The 19,750-nt window shown below is 38.1% G+C and overlaps 1 protein-coding gene across 1 annotated transcript; it reads right to left on the bottom strand.

The window, feature by feature from the left end:
- Positions 1–3,003: 3,003 nt before the first annotated feature.
- LOC116252918 (putative clathrin assembly protein At5g35200) lies at positions 3,004–10,341 on the bottom strand. The gene is made up of 15 exons (XM_031627539.2): positions 10,012–10,341; positions 9,839–9,908; positions 9,609–9,706; positions 8,025–8,166; positions 7,840–7,940; positions 7,276–7,359; positions 7,095–7,145; positions 6,798–6,863; positions 6,652–6,717; positions 6,487–6,567; positions 6,279–6,356; positions 5,516–5,686; positions 5,350–5,425; positions 5,166–5,272; positions 3,004–3,654 (listed from the first exon to the last, which is right to left on the bottom strand). Exons 1-15 carry the CDS (start codon positions 10,108–10,110, stop codon positions 3,298–3,300), a joined length of 1,647 nt encoding a protein of 548 aa, XP_031483399.1. The 5' UTR covers positions 10,111–10,341; the 3' UTR covers positions 3,004–3,297.
- Between the last annotated feature and the right edge of the window lie 9,409 nt (positions 10,342–19,750).

Here is a 19,750-nt window from a genome sequence, read left to right on the forward strand (position 1 = left end):
AGTTTTACGGCATTCAAGTACGATGGATCATCAAGCACCTACACCTTAAAAACTGTTCAAATAACAGAACAATAGCTTTAATTTTTGTTGGAACCATCTCGTATTTCAGATGGAGTGCCAACATGAAAGGAATTTTTCAAGGGACGCATGCTCTTCCAAAGAGCTTACTAAGTTTAGAGATCTCATATCCGTTTTTCTGCTGAATCTCGCACAAAATCATACAGAAACATGAGAAAACGAAGATTCAAGTCACTGAACTCTAAGAACATTCGGATAAAAAAAATGCCAACAGTTTGTCTTTCCTTTAAAATCAATCAGCAACTTCTGTTTCCATAGCCCTTGCTCGGGTTGCTCGGGTTGCTCTGGTTGAGATCTGAATAGTGACTTACATAAGAAGAATGACAACTGGTTGTCATTACAACGGCTGCCATCTTCCATAATCTTTGAGCGTAGGTCAAAGCACCAGGGCACCCGCTAGTTCTCATTATAAAGAAGCCACCATTAGGTGTAGGGCTGTACGCCGACAAATAGGCGAAAAATCGTCCCACTTTGGTGTGGTGGGAAGTGGGGAAAGCGGCTGCCTTCATAGTCATAATTCATAACCTCGGTACTTCTGCCTCATCTGTTCCAAGATTCTGTCCCCTTGCTGCTTTTGTTGTGGGGAAGGTGGGGGAGGAAGGATGATGAGGAGGAAGCCAACCAGGATAGAGATGAATGCGGAGGAAGATGGGCAGGAACTGGAGGAATCCAAGAAGAAGCAGCAGCAACAGCAACGGTTTCCGAAGACCCCCACGCAGGCAACGACTCTCCTCCATCATCTCCAAGGCAACAAGGATTCCAAGCGTCAGAGGATCGGCCTCTCTGACTAGTCCCATTACCTTCTTATCAACCCTCATCTTCTGGTAAAGCATCTTCGTGGCCATCTCTCTCCTTATTGTTCATCACCCACGTCGTCGCTGGTTGTTCCTTTTTCTTAGGTTAATTGCTACTTGTTTATCGTTTCCCTTTTTCACTGTGGAGACGCACCGCGCTGGTCGTGTCTCTCAAGGATAAGTCTATGCAATTTTGATGTTCAAGTTGAGAAATTGTAATTCAACTCTAAGCTTGTGGAATCCATCCTCACTACCTCATAGATGAACGTCAATGGTTGCTTTCTGGAGAATAAACTTTATTCACCTGAAACTTGGAAATGGAAACCTGCCTCCATCTTGACTGCAAGTACCAAAGAACTTGAACAATTATGCTCTACCTAGCTGCATCTGCATGTCGTTGGAAAGAAGACATGGTTGTAATATGAAGTGTGCACCTCACTTATTCCTTTTAAGTTATTAGATTTTAGGAAGGATAGAGCAGCAGGAAACAAAACGTATTGCATTTAACGAGTTGTGGAACAGAAGTGGAACTGAGAATCTAGAAACTTGGTAATGAATTTTGCAGTTTTAGTTGCCTGAGTTAAAGGACTTTGTTTGGCCTCATCCTTCTCCCTCGTCAATAAGTAAAGGCATTGAAACATAACAGAGGTTGTCAGGTCAATATACGTACAATGATGTAAATCAAGATTGCAGGTTCTATTATTTGTTTCTCTCCAACCGTCATTTATTGAGAAATCTGGTGTCTGTTTTGAAAAGAGAACTGAAGTTTCTTAAAGTGAACCAGTGCAGAGAAAAAGGGAGGACAATGGAAGGGGAAAGCTTCACGATATATGTCTCAGATTGTGGTTTCTTCTTGTTCAACAAATTGCTTAGGACTTGGAGGCAAATAATTAAAGCCTAGGATTCATTGTTGTTACTGAAACAGCAGTTGTAAGAATTTCCTCTGAGGAGCTTCTTTTTCCTTCTTCTTGGTCAACTATTTGCTTTAGTGCAAAAATGATTGACAAGGAGACAAATTCAGCTACCCGGATGCCACTTCCTCTTCTCAGCAAATTGCATAGGAATCAGAGAGGAAGAGATAACAACTAGGATTCACTTATTACTTAGTAGCTTTAGAAAATTCCTATTGAGGAACTTCTTTTTTCCTAAACCAACTAGTTTCTTGGCATCCATATTTTCAGTTAGTAGTATTACATATAAGACATGTAACTGTATTCTGTATAGGAGCCAGTGACACTACTAAATGGTGCTCTTATTGGAAAATCTCATTTCTTTCCAAAGAAATTAGAGTGAACCTCTTGTTGTTTACTTTTATGGTCCTATATGCTCATGCAGATCCTAAATATTTTCGCAAGATTCTGATAAAGATGAATAAAAATGAGAGAAGGTAGCAGAAAGACGTGTATATAGATGCTTCAACATCCATAGTATCTACTAATTAATGTATATCTTCAAAAAGCATAAGCAAACTTATTCAGGTATACATTGTTTTTTTAATTGAAATATTGCGAAACTTTGGTTCTTTGGTTGAGACCCAATTTCAAACACTTCCTGAAGAAACAAGGAGTAGCTATTTTTTTTCCAAATTATATGGATATTGGAGAGGCAGCAATGCTGTCTTCGGACGCCTCAACAAAAGAGTATCTTTGAGCCTTAATGTTTCTTGTAGACCTCCATTTTCAAGCAATTTTGCCTTTGAAAATTTGACTCTGTTTTAGCGCAAGATAGTTACTCAATCCTCTCCCATACAAAACATTATTTGACAAAACTTGTGAGCTACAAAAGACACCCAAATGTGAGCTCTTCAAGGTCGTTGGGTGCTTATACTACCCACCCATACAGTCAGTCAATCGACATGCAAATTAAAGTATTTTCATAAAAAGGAAACGGAAACTTGTCATCGAAGGTCCAAATTGCCGCAGATAAGATCACTAAAAACGTATATGATTCCATTTCACAATCTATTTGTGTTCAACATTTTTTTAAACTTACCACTCCCTTTTATTTATGTTTTTTAACCAAAAAAACATGATTTTTAAGCTTAACTGTGATGCATTTCAGCTATTAATTTCGGATAACCAAAATAGCACGTGCAAACAATGAGAGAGAAAGAAAGAGAGAGAGAGAGAGAGATCCAATGCCCATAGCATATAACTTATCCAATCGAAAGAATAAGAATAGATAGTGCATACCAATATTACAGATGGGGATGAATGCAATTGGAAATTGCAGAGCCCCCGACACCAGGCTTACTCGACTTCAATAAGTTTCACTCGGCACAGATATTCTTACAACTGATAGTGATATCGTACACCTCCCTCTCTCTTCATCCTCTTCTTCCTCCTAAATACCATATAATTTGAATGTAAAAAATTGAAATCTGTTGCTAACCCGACATATCTCTCCCCAATCTCCCATGAGTTGCTTAAATCAGAGTACCATGTGAACCGTAAGCTGGAACAGGCATGCCTGGTCCATAAGAATGAACTCCAATGCCACCATATGGATTACCAAACGGGTTGAGCGGCTGTTGCTGTTGACCGAGCATCATCTGCTGCTGCTGCTGAAACATGAAAGCTTGCTGCTGCTGTAAAGCTGCCATCTGAACAGCATGAGGCGGAGCAATTGCATTTGATGCATAAAATGGATCATGAACAGTACGCTGCATCTCAAAGGGGTTGGAAGCCTCCTGCCATGGATGGTAGCTGCCGTTCTGGTTTGCCCTCTTGGAGATGGCATCATCATATAAGCTGTCCAGTGTAAGCTTGTCCAATCCTCCAGCCTGTTCACGAGTAAAGGGTATTGTCAAGATCACTCTGGAACGGGTTAGAACTGGGCAACAATTTAAGCAGATACTGTTTGACGAGCCAGTTTGTTCAGACTCACTGGCCTTGTCGGATCTCGCGTTGTTTCATGTCCCTATGTGCAAGTGCAACAACTGTGGTTCTACATTATTGTACGTCGACTTTAAGCTAACACCATCTAATGAGCTCAAGTTGATTCTCTATGTGCTATTCAATTTTCCTTTTATGGATTCTGTCAATTGGCAGTTTGTTGAGAACGGTTTTCCAAGCCTTGCCAAAATACACAACTAGTGGCAGGATTTAGTAGTCAGTTACAGAAAAGAGCATAAGTTTACAAACCGTAAAACTGATTATGTCTGAGAAATTTGAAGGTAATTTTAATAAAGCTGCTAGATAGAGTATGAAAGTGCAGAATGCCTTTTTCAGGTGAATATAGAGCAGGAAGCAAAAGCAAGTGAGAAGTATTAGCGATTACTCGAAAGAAGAAAAGCATGTCATCGGCATATCTAAGTTTAACAACTATTAATCCTTTTTCAATTTAAGGTATTATGGTACAAAGAACATACATTTTTTAATTAAATTTTTATCTGGTTTATATGTTTGTATAAAATTAGCATTCACTATAGAATACTCGTTATCATGGTTTAGCAGACCAAAAGGGCTTGTAATATTACACAGCAAATAATAGATGAATAAGGGTCAACAAGTATTATACCTAGCAGAGGTTTTCCTTCAAGGTTCAGCCACGTACAGTTTTGGACATACCAGAAGCGACAAATTTGCATGCACTTAGAAACACATCTCCCTTAGAAGGTCCGAAAATAGTTAATTATGGAGGTCCACAGTTTCCCATACTAAGGCTTCTGCTAGGCGCTTCCACAAAAGCACCTTACTTTCTATGACATTCAATAAATAGAAAAATTTACATTTTCCATTTTACTTTATGCTGCCTAGGAGAACTTATTGGTTATAAGGGACATTGCATAGCTATAGCTGGTCAGGTGGATTGAGGGCAAGAAAAGAATGTGTCGTCAATTCAATTATCATAGACGCGATGCCTTTATATTAAATTAAGTAAAAATACTTATTAGATGACAACCATTGGGCTTGCACCAGACATTGATGCAGGGAAGAGGCAAGCTCCATCTCTCATCTGGGTGGTAGAAAAACTTCCGTTGCACACTCGGAAGAAGAGACCCTATTGAAATGAATACCTTGTTGCTTTCACCTTCCATTACTTTGCATTTCGTAGGCATGAAATATATTACAAGAACTTAAAATTCAGAGTGGACCTATGAGATAAATTTACGAAATCAGGCAAACACAACTGCGGCTTTGACCCAAAACATTATAAACCCGATATTACTAAAAAGATAAAAAGTGGTCTCCTTTTTCTATGACTTCTTTCAGATGATCGGCTTAAAATCCGGTTAAGCCTTTGACCAAAAAAATGGCACAAATATTATAAACGTAAAGGAAAGTTTAGTACCAGTTTGCTGTCTACCAGAACACCATCATTGGAACTTGGAGTAGTCACAAGCGCCAACTCCCAACCAGTGGTCGTGGTTGCCGGATCAAGGCCAGCTGGTTTTGGATCTGCTCATAGATAATAAGAGAATTTAAATTATTTGATCAAAACCATCTTAAATTTATTTTCTCAATTAAAAACTAACCAGAAGGAACAATCGCCAGTGCTAGAGCATTCTTCTCATCAAGGACTGATGCATTGGGACTGGGATCTTGCAACCCCTACGAACAATTGAATCCGACAAGGCACGTTGGCATAAGAATAAGCAAAAATAACAAGAACCACAACTGAGCGTTGAGTAGGAGAATTACTAATAAGTCAACTGGCTCAGATTTAGGAGTCTCCATTTTTACTGGCTCCTCTACTGGTTGTGAGGATGGAACAGGTGATTCCGGTTTCTCCTGCTGGACATCCTGTACCTCTGGCAGCTTCTTATACTCTAGAGCAAGAACAACTTTAGAAGCATCCTTCCCATCACTTGCCTGACTCCAAAAAAAAAAAAGAAAACAGAAATGGCATTATGATGAGAATTATTTCATGAAGCCCACAAGAAGGTTTGTCTGGAAAATTAGAGACAATCACAAATACTCCTAAATATTTTCAACACGAATCTGGAATGGCATAATGCACTTCAACGAATCAATAGGCATAAGTAATCACCTTTGTTTCCATATTATCGTATCACTTAGCTTTGTGAAAGCAAGGTGAAGATAAAATGAAAAAATGAAAGAGAAAAGAGGAAAAACAAATCATAACGAAGAAAGTGACTAAAATAATGACAGGCAATACAGAATTTTTTGTTTTATAAAGGAGGAAAAAATACATTTCACATCATCAACAAATTTGAGAATAAAGAAAACCCTGCTTTACTTCCAAAAGAAACAGATTAGGGATCCGTAGTGAGGAAATTTCATGGATGAAGTTTCTGAAATATACTATCCCTCTTTAGTACGTTTAGTACTTTACCCAACAACTTTTACCTAAAACCTATCAATATCCTTCATGCAGCATCATGGTCCTCTATCACAAACCTCTAGTTGCAGATATTATATACGAACAAAATTATGCCTATACCGTATCTCTCTTGACTGATGAAGCACGTGGAGCTTCTTTCACGTAATCCTCCATTGCTGTAAGGAATGATGCAGGTGGCTGCATCAAGTAGCCAGGAAATAAAATGCCAATTATTACTCATTTTGAACAAATAGAAACCCAACAATAGTATTTACACAGAACATTTTGAGAATTAAAAAGAAAAGGAATAGGTAACAGCATAAGGCACCTGTTCAATCTTGACAAACTTTTCTCCACGCCCAACATCAAGGCCCTTGCATACTTCATAAAACTTTGACAAATTCTCAGCCTACAATAAACAATGAGACAGGTTCGTGAAACCGCAAATAAATAAGAACATAGGAACACAGTAGAATAATGCTTCCGACAGTACCTGCTGTCCAGATCTTCGGTAGATATCAAGAGCTCTGACAGCATCATGACGTTGCATCTCAAAGAACTGCAATGGTGTGAGATATCAAGGCATCATTTAAGATTCTCACTTATCACAATAAATGTCACAAAAGACGCTGAATTTACCTTATCAATCAGATTGATTGTGCCATCGCTTATAGCATTATAAATCTTTATAGTTTCTCGAGCAACCTATACCATAATACCAAAAAAAAAAAGACAGAGAATGAGAAAACTAACTTGTGCTACAAGGATGAGATCTATCACTGTGGCCCTTTGGTACAAATTCAATTTCTCCTTCTCACGGACTAATATATGAAAATTCACAAATAAAACTTAAAAGCATGACTTCAAGAAGTAACATAATGAAACAACAAAACAGCATTGGGGTGCCCCTGGACCCGATGGTTCAGCAATTATTACCATTGAAAGTGCTAACTGGATGACAAAATTATATACAGCAGCTCCTTGAGGCTGAAGACACAACAACACAAATATACTTTTAGTGAAAAATATACTTTTAGTGAAAGCAACAATTATGTGTAATGACTAGAATAGGCCTCAAAAGCCCGGTGAAGAAATTATAAGTGCGTAAAATTGTTACCTGGCAAGCAAGAAGCCGGTGTAGAAGCTGTTGCATTGCAGGCAACTGATCAAGTAAATCACCTGTGTCCAGGTCCCTTGTTCTCTGCCAATAAAATTATAGTGCATTCATATACGGTTGTGCCCTTTAATGTAGCAAGGCTTTATCAAGCAAGAATCAAAATAAATAAAAAAAATAAGCAGATATAATGGGGAATAAAGCTTCAGTTTTTTATTTAAGCAGTCGAATCATAAATTTCACCACAACAAACATTCGGACATTAAATATGCCTTCTACCTATCAATGTTTAGTTTTTAATTTTTTTTCATTTTATGCGTTTGGGAAGGATGAATCGATCCCCCAAATAAGTATACAAAATTCCACAAAAAACCCGCAAAATTCCACAAAAAAACCTGCAAAAATCAAGACTGGCTTGTCCAGCCATGTCACTGTATCCATGTCCGGCATGTCGACACGGGTACTGCAGCCTTCCGGATAGGTCTGTGAGCTTAAGATGTGCCAAAACAGGTTCAGAACTCGAACACATGAAGATGATGGAAAGCTAGAGCTCAATAAAATGCTTACTGGTCCGTCTGTCTCGATGTCATACTTGAGAACACGAAAGCATTCCAATTTCTCTTCCAGAAACAATGCATAAACCCTTACCCATGCAGAGTAGTCCCATGCTAAACATAAGATTATGAAAAGTAAGATCAGAACATGCCTTAAACTTGAAGTTTTATTATCAAATAGCATCAAAATGAGATTACCATTTGGACTTGAGTCATCCTTAAAATGGGACAAATTGAGCATATGGCCCCTGTTTCTGCTGTAGTTTATAAGTTCTTCACGAAAAGTGGGATCTACTTCTCTCAAAGCACGATGGATAACAATAAGGGTCTTCAATGCAACCTGAGGTACAAAACAATTAATTTCAGTGACATTGATGGCACCAAACTAGTAGCAAATTCAGACAATAAATAGCGATCACGAATTCAAATTTAGGGCCAATATTCAAGCTGCCTTTACATCTAGAAGCGACTGCTGCAACTATGATTTTGGTTTTGTTATGAAAGCTTCTGATATAAAAGCAACTAATTAATCAGCCCGCAACTTGAGATTTTAAATACAAATTTTAAGGAAATTAACATCCACCCTGAACTAAGAAGCACCAAAGCTGCCACAGAAAATGCTGTAAACTTTTTTCAATATGTTTAAACCAGCATTACAGTCAGCAATCTTTTCCACTCAAGCTTCCCTATCCATCAAATGTACTAAATTTATGTCACATGGGTGCTGCCAATACACTGTCGTACCTGAGATGGGCGTACCTAGTTCAGGCTCACACCAAGTTCAGCTGTCAATGGTCAATGTTTATTATATTTCTTGTTCTAGTTTGAATGCATGTTTTTAACTTTGTCGATGTAAACTACATATATTTGTATATACATATACACCCTTTTGTCACCTGCACCCAAGTTTTTGTAAAAATGGTACACCTGCAACCGCATTCAAACCCATGCGACTTGGTATTCAATGAATAAAAGGTTAACCAACATCAAGCACATTTATCAATCAGCAGAAAAATAATCATCTGCCACTTATTACTAGGCGCCTGAATTTCTCCCTATTTCAACATGGAGACCATCCAAGAATGGGCACCTCCATATCAATTACAAGGATGGAATCACAGACCATTCCTTTTTCATCAGTAGGGGCCTGGTAAGAGAAGAACGCAGTCGGCAAACACTACGAATTCAGTTATGTATATACCAACTGAATCCTCAACTTTATAATTCAATCAGCAACAGATACACAGATGAAATGAATTTCAGATGGAAAATCATTTTTCTAGATTCTGTTGCGGTGGATTCCTACTGAGCTTTGTTTCAACAGCATGACCATCCGGTTACTCTAAATATAGAAATTCACTTTCATCTATGTTTTGTTTGCTTGCCGCTGGATCACTTAGTTTTGGAAAACCAGGGCGTTTACTCCAAATAGATCCAATCAGTACATCCTATACAATTTGATTGTGCATAACACAGTTCAATCAGCAAATTAGAAATTAGGAGCAAATCGTGTTGTCTGAACAAAATACAGAATAGAAATATTCAATTGTCTTGAGCAGTGGCCATCGACTGTTTAGTTAGATAGATAGATCTTAGCTTTTTAGATCTCAGTCCATGGTTCGATATACTCATCAGAACAATCAGAAGGTGGCCAGAAAGCACAATGGAGAAAACACCGAAGGCCAACATTAATTTCTTCACGAGCAAAAAACGCCGTGCTGAGGGAAACACGGTACAATTCAACAGGATCAACGCAAAGATCAAAAGTAACCATCGACTTACCGCCCAATTATGCGTCTTCGAAAGTCGGCGCGCAAGAGCATGAATACAGTAAGCCACATCCGCCCTCGGCCTCGAAGCAGAGATCGCCGAGAAAATAGCTGCCGACAAAGGACAAGGGGAACATAATCACAATGACGTTCACGAAAACAAGAAGCAGGCTTCACTTTAGCACAATCAACGCTCAACTTTGAAAAAGAAAAGCCAGAGAGATGAGAGAAGAAGCTCCTAACCCTGAATGTGCTTCTCCTTCGCCGGCCGCTCCACGTGATTCGTCGCCTTAACAATTGCAACGTCCAGATCCTTCAAGATTACCAAAACCGCAACAGATTAAATCCATAAATCCGCGCGCGCGCACACACACACACACACAGAGTGAGTGAGAGAGAGAGAGAGAGCCTGACACCTTGAAATCGCTGTTGACCTTGGCCAAGCCGACGGTGGTGGAGTCCTTGAGAGCACCGAGGGCCTTCCTCAGACTCTGCTGCGTCCCGCCCCCCGACATCCTTCTCTCTCTCCCTGCCTGTCCGGTCGTCGGTCCCTCCTCCCGAAACCGTCAGGTCGGTCGTCCGACTGGCCGGAAAAGCTCCGGTTCCTGGCCGGAGCACCGCGGGTAGAGTGGTGGCGGAGGTGGTCCACGGCGCGGCGGCCTTCAGCTTCTGACAGCGCCTACGGCTACCTGCTCCTCCTCCTCCTCCTCGTCTTCCTTTCTAGTGACTGCCCGTCGATTGCGTCACTGTGTATGAGAGAGATTGGAGCAGTGGGGTTGGCTCGTTAGCTTGCTGGCCCCCACCAATCATTTAAAATTCTACGAGAAATGTCTACTACAGTCCACTATTTTACATAAATTCTGTTTAGTACCCAACTTTTGTCAATCTTTCCATACGAAACCAATTTCCTAATCGTTAGATGCACTTCCGTTTCTTACGCTTTATATGACAAGAAAGTCTTTTAGTATGCCTTCGATTTTTTATCTCTGGAAATGTTTGCCAAGACAATTAGTTTTTTAGAATGTTAATTGGAATGAAACAATTGAATTAGTGTTTTATCATGAGACTGAAACAAATTGATAATTTATGCTTATAACTTTAACAATTTTTAATTTGTCCCAAGAAAAAAATCTCAAAAAAATATTTGGTTCTTGTACAAATTTTTAAAATACCATTCAACTTCCCTTTTAAAGAAAATTGTGTCTAAAACCGTGAATTGCTCGACCATCACCTTTTTCAACGGAGAGATGCATGGATCTTTCCTTTTCTTTTCACATTTTCATTTTTTTATTTTTTCTCTTTACTATTACTTAAAAAAATAAAAATTTCAGTTTGATTCAAGCCGTCTGGATTGCTACGATTTTGCCATTTTCCAGAAAATCAATTTCTGGAGAATTTTGAGATCCCCTGTCTCCAGATTCAACGGTGCGGTGGGTCCCACGGACTTCCTCCAGTCGCGAGGCGACACGTAGCCTCGTGGGAATTGAAACGGAAATGATCTGGCCATGCGTTGTGAATTACTAGCAGGCTAGGGACTTTTTCATTACTGACGCGCATGCCCTCTCCGTCGACTCCGGATCCAATTTATTTGATCTAAAAGAGCGGTTTTGGATCTTCCGTCGAGGTCCAAATTGAGACGCCGGTCAAGCTGGACCGGATGTCGTCTTGAGCCTTGACTTTGTTGACACCATCTGGTTCGATCCGCGTTCTGGGTTGACTTGACTGAACCGAACTTTGATGTTTACCGAACCTATCACCAGAGGCGAGTTGAAGGAGGTCAAGAGTTCAATATCAAAAGCATTCGCTTTTGGCGGTAATAGAAACATGAGAGGAGGGCTTGATCCAACCTACAAGATGCATGACCAATCAAATCTAGAGTTCGGATCTCAACGTTTGGTTAGAGTCATAGAGAAGCTATAAGCAAAAAATCTAGATCTACCAAGATAAAAGTAGCTCTGCCTATTAGATTGAAAGCTTCTTGTGCAAATGGAATCGGATGCTGGCAAGACTTCTTTTAAAAAAGCAACCAATTGTCTCAAATTTTTCTCCACTTGAACAGCTGCGAAGTCAGAAATTTCTTGCTAAGGGCACTCTAAGTGTAAATTTCAAAATTGAAATGGCACCCATACTTAAAAAATTAAAAAAATAATGTGCTTTTTATATATAGATAATGTAAATTTAATGGTATGGTGTGGGCAATTGCCCACTCCAGCCACAACATGGCTCCACCATTTCTCTAGAATACCAATAAAGTTTTTGAAAAATGTTATGGTTCTTTTTAAGCAGCTAAGAACCCCTTGATCTTTCATGCTTCCTTGAAGTGAGAGCTAATACTTATGCAAATTAGTTGATGCAAATTAGTTGATTGGAGATGTTAATGGATTGGATTTGAATCGGATAACCCTTTACCACATCGAACTTATCGAAAGTACTAGAATTTACTACATATAAATGTGATCTAAATCCGATGTGGTTTTTTCAATGAATCCAGATACACAACATAGCCTGAATGATACTATAGTATGCTAAGATTTGACTTCCAACATACCTGATTATTGGATATCAAATACAAATTATTTGAAACTATATTTGTATTTGAATTCAAATATAATCAAGTACTTATTTGAAATCAAATCTGAGTCCCAACCCTGTCAGATGTCATTTCTTAAATTCAAATCCCATACAAATTTTTAATTGGGTGTTGAATTGTTTTATATTTTCTAATTTTTTGAAACAATTAAGTTGAATCAACCGATTAAATGTTAAAATCGAAAAAAGACAAATAAAATTCATTTTTTAAATACTTAAAATAAACGTGTGGAATGCGAACAAGTTTGACGTTGAACGGGCGGGGTATAGGCTAAGACAGGATGTAAGTAAGAACAAGGTTCGGGTCGGGGCGATCGCGCGCAGATGGAGATCCACCGACGGCAGGGTCTTTTGGTCAATAAGCCAGCGGGCCCCACACTCGCCTCTCAAACCAAACTCCCGTTGGTGGCGGGGTCCACGAGCCCACCAATCAAGCCGGTGGTCCCCACTGCTTAGCTGGCGCACCGACGCTCTCTCGGCATAATGCGTGACAGCTCAGCAAGTCGGCGGGCGCCAGTGGGACGGGGTTGACAAGGAGCCCCTGGGATCCACGGGGTGTGGGGCCAGGACCCGGATCCATGGTTTGATTCGAAAGTATTGGAGCGTATTCCATTCGGTTCTAACCCGAACCCCATTCAGATCCACCATTATGGCCGAAAACGAAAGCAAGGGGACGGGTTGGATCATACGTAAATGAATCCATGAATCCAATTCGTCAGTGAGCATGCCTTCTGTAAGCTATTTCATATTTTTTAATTAATAAAATGAAAGACAAGAAGAATTACAAAAAAAAAGGTAAAAAAAATTATGAAATCGATACTAATTGGTCAAATTCAATGTATATGGATTCGATTTGAATCGCCCTATTTTGCATGGTAGCGATTTGAATCGCATAAAAAAATTTATTGAATGGGCATCAATATGCAATTACATGAAAGCATAAGGTAGAGGACCAAATCCTAAGAAATTATGAAAGGTGTGGGAAGGGCCCTCTCTTTCTGGTAGATTCAAAGAACAACTATTTTATTGCTCGAGTTTGAAAATAATGTGATCTTTTACCGAAAGTTTGAGTGTGCATATATATATATATATATATATATATATATATATATATAGAGAGAGAGAGAGAGAGAGGGAGAGAGAGAGATCAATGCTAGTTGATTAATAGTTAAAATTTAAAAATTCATTACTAGAAGGACGGTAAACAGTAGGCACTCTATAAACAACAGTCATTGTTTTTTAGCCACAAATTTTTAAATTTTAACCATTGAGCGGCATATTACCAAGACATATGTAAAATTGAGAATGAAGAATGATTCCTCCATAGTAAAAGTAGAAAGATGACTGAGATTTTGAGCAAGAAACAACCAAATCTTACCATGAAAACTTTTCCTTGGATTCTCAAGTTGTTGATGATTAAAAATGGATTATGAAGAACAAGATCTTGAGATCCCAAAAAGGACCATCTGTCTTTTTGTTAACATGCACGATTTATAATGGGGTTGCCCATAATTGACAACTTGACAATAATAGAGGGGGCGGCGGACCAAGAATAGAGCCCGCATGGTGCATGACACGAGCCCATCTTAGGACCCACCTCTCCCTTACAGGACCCACATGACTTGTAGCATCAACCAAACTCATTCACCAGCCATGCAAGTCCAGCTCCTTTGGTCCACAGACTTTAACAACCATGAATTACTTTTATTTATAAAATCTTAATAATTTTAAATTATTTCTGAAAGTGGGTTTGTAATATTAATGTAAAGAAATGTTTTCTTTATTAAAAAAATAAATAAAAACTTTGGGATTCAAACGCCGTTCATTGGATTGTAGTGTCCTTGTGAATAAAACCCACAATATGATCAATCAGTCAGTAAGTAATTAGATTCTCTAATTAATTAAGCACCTCTTTTATGATCCCATTGTTGGTTTTGAAGATATGGGCAGCTTGGAGAACAACAAAGCCAAAAGGAGACAAATAAGAGGAGAATATCACTTAAAATTGCTAACTGGAAAGTCAATTCCAATAGATAGATCTCACTTGAATTGTAGCAATAATATTGTAAACAAAGTTTCTAAAAAGGTGTCTTGCTTTCAGTAGAATCACAAAAGCAGACTCAGGTTTTAACTCTTTTCATTTGAGCACTCATTCTCTCTGTGTGATAATATACATGTGGCTAAATAAAATATAATTCAGATTAACATGAGTACGTTTCTTATTAATCCTTCTACAGATAAGCATGATGTGGAGAAACATTTATGAAATCTCCCAATCAGAGAATGAAAGAGGATCCTCTAATGGGGTCAATAATCATCAGTGTTATTAAATTCCGCTTGAATTGGCCTATTTTAATTGGACAGGTGGAAAACCATTTATGGCCTCATAAAGAGCTCCACTTTCAATTTTTAGATTTTTTTATAAATATTTTAAGGTTAAATTTCTTATTGTTATCATCTTTTTTAGATGTTTTTGACTTATTTTAGCTCGCCTAAGGAGTGTTGCGTAGCTGGTCGCGCTGGTGGACTGGTGAAGCTCTATCATCAGTGCGATTCTTGTAGGTGTTACTCTTCTCTATACAAATATGGTTGGGTACGGGCCCAGGCCGCTGGCGGGTACCCAGCCCAACTCGGGCTCGATAATTTTTTTAATACTTATTTTATTAATTTATATATATATATAATATTTTATAGAATTAATTATATTTATATATTATTTTATATTAAAAATATATTTCTTAGTTTAATCGGGCCGTGCCCGGGCTTGGGTTTTCACGGTCGGTTGGGCCTGAGCCCGAGTTTCGGGTGTCCGGCCAGCCCGAGTCCAGCTCCTTACCAGGCCTGGGCCAAGCTCAGCTTCATAAGGCAGCATGTAAGCCTTGAAAAACAGTCCTCTATGTCTGCACCTTCCAACTTTTGGTGGAAATTACATTCCAAAGGATAGCAACCATAATATGTCCAAGTCCGGCTCCTTACCAGGCCTGGGCCGAGCTCGGCTTCATAAGGCAGCATGTAAGCCTTGAAAAACAGTCCTCCATGTCTGCACCTTCCAACTTTTGGTGGAAATTACATTCTAAAGGATAGCAACCATAATATGTAGATTGAAAAATAGAAACGGTCAGATGTGGTTGGATAGCTAAAAAAATTAAAACAATTTTTAAAAGTTATTAAAAATAAGAGCATTGACAATAGTTTATAATGATGTGACAGTTTATGGTGCTTTTATAAACAATTTATGGCGATTTAACGGATGGTTCTAAAATTTTTAGTCCAGCAGCCACCTTATTTCAATTTTCTCAATAACATGTATTTCTATATTTTTGTTTTAAAGAATGGTGCACCCTAAACATTTTGTTGTTTTGGAAGATCATCTTCCAATTTCTTCCCAAGTCAGATTTGGAGAGGAGAAGACACAAAAAAAAACAACATTTACCATGTTAAATTCTTCATGTGCATCAAACAGTGTTAAATTTACCATGTTAAATTCTTCATGTGCATCAAACAGGGTTAAATTTACCACGGTAATTCTTTTCGCCCATCAAACAGGGCATCAGATTGGAAGAGGGAGAAATTTCATCCTTTAAATTGTAGCTAAATCCGCTATAATTTAAAACTTTATAAAATGGGGAAGTATCGGAAATTGTAGCTAAATCCGCTATAACATCAAAGGTTTTAATTTTGTGATGAAAAATGTTACAAGCTTTTCCCCGCCCTTTGCCTTGTGCACTGGAAAAACTCAGAACAAAAGAAAGATGGCTCACTTTTGCCTGTAACGTATAATAGTGGACCTCCAAAACTGATGGTTTATTTGAAATGTAGGAGCTATTGATTCCCCATCCTTTTATTTCATTTTCAAATTAGTGTGTGTGGATATATATATATATATATATATATATAAGTTGAATAATGACTCGTCACTCACTCAGCTCACTCATGAATGTTGTCCGATCTATTTTGATGGATGAGAGATAGTTGAGTGACAAACAAGGAAAAAATGATGATAGACAATTTCGTTATCTAGTAATAGTTCACACCTTCTTCTCTTTGTTTTCTTTTTCTCAACGATCAATCACGATAAATTTGGCTAGTAACGCCTGTGTGCCTGCCCTATTGCATCGGTCATCGACTTAAAATCCGTTCAAAAACTGTCCATTAATTTTGCCTTCTGCTAAAAGGCATAGTTCAGTTCTGAAACTTCATTCAACTTGGAGGATTTAGGTCGACCCACCAAGAGCTTAGTTCTAAAACTACTCAATTTTTTAGGCAATTCAACTGGTTAGGTACACCCAAAGCTCATGCATCCCATCTCTCAAAAACAGCTTTAAGATTTGGCAAGAAAACACTTAACTTTATATTTATTTCATTTAACCACATGTTTTTTTACATCACATGTAAAGCAGGTGTGGGCAATATGTGGTCATTTGCCCACACGGGTTCACGAAAAGTACTTATTTTTATATTGACACCTGAGGGCAATTTTTTTTTTTGTTCATTTACATACTGCTGCTCTTTAAAATATTAAAATTTTATAAATAGTGCCCCTTAGCCAGAAAATTTTCTGCTTCGCCGCCCCTTATGTAAACTTAATTACGTTCTTGTTATTCCCTTAAAAATGTTGAACATATTTTTAAAATTTTTGAATACCAATTACATATCAAAGAAGTTGCCATTGTGGTAACCTGCCATGGCTTCTAGCTGGAGCATTTTATGCGCCTGCAGACCAAGTGAAGTTTGAGGCTGCAAATTTGAAAGCTCTACCTAAGGAGGTGGGGGAGGCTTCGACCTTCACTCAGGTGGTGGGATTATAGCCTCACGCTCACTTGAAAATCCCGAACAACAACACAATCATGGATGATTACCACTGGAGTCTAGGGATGGAATCAGGCCAACTTCGGGTCGAACTCGGATGTTGACGCTTGCTAAAACACCGGGGTATTAGCATGCAATCAGGTTTTGATATCTATAAAAATCTATTATAACATGAAACTGGATTTTCATATCCTCAAAAATGAAGTAAAAATCACATTAAAACAAAAACAACTAATACCACTGGAGTCTAGGGATGGAATCAGGCCAACTTCGGGTCGAACTCGGATGTTGACACTTGCTAAAACACCGGGGTATTAGCATGCAATCAGGTTTTGATATCTATAAAAATCTATTATAACATGAAACTGGATTTTCATATCCTCAAAAATGAAGTAAAAATCACATTAAAACGAAAACAACTAATCCAATTCTTGATTTGAGTAGATGTGGGATAACAGCTGACTGAATCCATGAGGCACTAGACTTGTAGGATTGCTTCTCATATAGTGGCAGTCTCAGTGGAAACATTGTGAGAACCATGGACCATAGGAGCATAGAAAAAGACCCCACAGACTACTCCCTTTCACTATCATGCACAACAAAGTCCAAAATCTCATTTTTAATGTGTTTAGTTGATGGAAGTCTGTCTGGAAATTTAAAATTTTTAAAGAACTGCAGTATGTAAACGAGAAAGATATCTTGAAATATTAATATATAAAATAAGCACTTTTTATTGGTCTGTATGGACAATTTCCCATGAAGAACCCCTAGTGGTTTGTTTAGTGAATGTCTTCAACAAAAGGTTGTAGCATCCCAACTATGCATACTAACGGCTGGCAAAGACGACTTGAAAGCATCTCAATTGGAAAAAGTTTATTCGGGAGACATCTATGCATAGATGGAACATATCAAAAATTTCAGCATGTTGGTCTTGCATTTGACCAATGGAATCCAAAGCCAGGATCTCCAACTGAAACTCATGTTTTTTTTTCTGGAACTACGGATGTCAATATATCCGATTTGAATTGGATATCCAACTGAACTAATCCAAAAAAATCAGATATGGAAAAAAAAAATAATATCCAATTAAGAAATCAGATCGGATTCAGATTTAATACATGTCATCTGATCGGATTCAGATTCGGATTCGGATATACATAAACATCTGATCGGATTTGGGTACAGATTCGAATCAGATTCATTTTTAGACAAATATCATGTATCTAATGCTATTAACTTTTGCAAATTGGCAAAATCTGGTTGAAAATTCGGATTCGATATAAATATAAAAATTAAATTCTGACCGGATTCGGATTGTAAAATCGGATTTCAGATACGATTTTTTTTATATGAATTCGAATCTGAATATGTAAATATATAAAAAAAGATATAATTAAAGATATATCTGATCCGAATTCGATTCCTTGAAAATCCAATCTGGAACCCAATGGAACAAGCATCACCAAGAAACGGAAACAACATGGAATCATGATTTTTGATGTCAGGAATGAATTTATAAGCAGAAACAGTTCTGACATACTATTTAAAGATCGTTCTAAAACCTTCTAACGTGTGTGCATTATTTATTGTGGATTTTAGAACAAATATATAGTAGGATACATACCACACTACGGGGAAGGGCGTACACAAGATTTTGAACCAAGCTGAGCCCGTTCGATCTCGGTATGAGTCTTAGAACGCCTGGCTTGAGCTTGGATCGAGGCCAAGTTCGACAAAAGAAGTCGAAACATCTCTCACTGGCATTTGAAAGTAAAACCAACTACTGCATAAATAGTTTTTTGTGTTGTGATATTAAGGCACATTTGTATATGCTCATTTAATCAACCTAAAGGAGCTTTGCGAAACCAAGCTTTCGAGCTAAATTGTTTAGTTAGACCCTTGACTCAAACCCAACTTGTTCAATAAATTAACGAGCTCAAGTTGAGCTCAGCACAAGTCAAGAAGGAAGTGACTTAACTCGTTGAGCAGCTTACCTTACGTAGAGCTTTAGACCTTTTTCACCTTTGGAAGAGCAATTTTCTCATGGGGAGGTCCCACTTTGGGCAACCCATGACTGCCACTAAAAAGAATCTACACATCTTTAACCTTGTCCATCCAAAGGAACTTTCGAAGTTGTGAAATCCTTGTTAAAAATATATGCATTGTCCATTGAAAATATGGAGAGCGTAAAATTTGTAGAACCTCTGATATAAAACCAGTCCCAAATACAATTAGACTTTCAAAGTCTATTTACCTTTTTAAGATTCACCAGCTTTGAAGTAGAGAAAATTAAAAGAAAATGAAGAAACACACATAAGAGAGAGAGAGAGAGTACATGCTTTTTAAGTTGATTCCTAGGTTTTTTATGTGACTTTCAGTACATCATATGCAAAATAAATTTTCAACGCATACAAACTTGCACTTGATATCGTTACAACTCTGCAAATACTCCTTTAAAATTTTATAAAAAGCTGGAAGGAAATCCAGTCCTCAACTCTATTGAGAATAGCAGCCAAAAAAGCCTCGAGTTCCCTCCCAACCCTAATAGGTATACCCAGCTTGTGCATAAAAAAAGGGTGATGCCCATAAAAGGGAACCTGTGACCATCTAGCAACCATGTCAAGTACTGCAATAAAACACTTGAACTACTAGAATATGAGCATAAATCTCATAGCTTCCTAAATAATGATGGACAATAACAGGAAAGTACAAGATCCACAAGCTCCTTTCTCCAAAATAAATTTAGAAAAACAAGGA

This window comes from Nymphaea colorata, chromosome 4 (genome assembly GCF_008831285.2).
Source record: "Nymphaea colorata isolate Beijing-Zhang1983 chromosome 4, ASM883128v2, whole genome shotgun sequence".
Lineage (NCBI taxonomy): Eukaryota > Viridiplantae > Streptophyta > Magnoliopsida > Nymphaeales > Nymphaeaceae > Nymphaea > Nymphaea colorata.

Coding starts and splice junctions, on each gene's coding strand:
- LOC116252918 (XM_031627539.2), bottom strand. CDS start 10,110: ATGTCGGGGGGCGGGACGCAGCAGAGTCTGAGGAAGGCCCTCGGTGCT. Junction 8,167..9,608: donor CGAAGACGCATAATTGGGCG/GTAAGTCGATGG, acceptor TTTGTACCTCAG/GTTGCATTGAAGACCCTTAT. Junction 6,568..6,651: donor ACCGAAGATCTGGACAGCAG/GTACTGTCGGAA, acceptor TGTTTATTGTAG/GCTGAGAATTTGTCAAAGTT.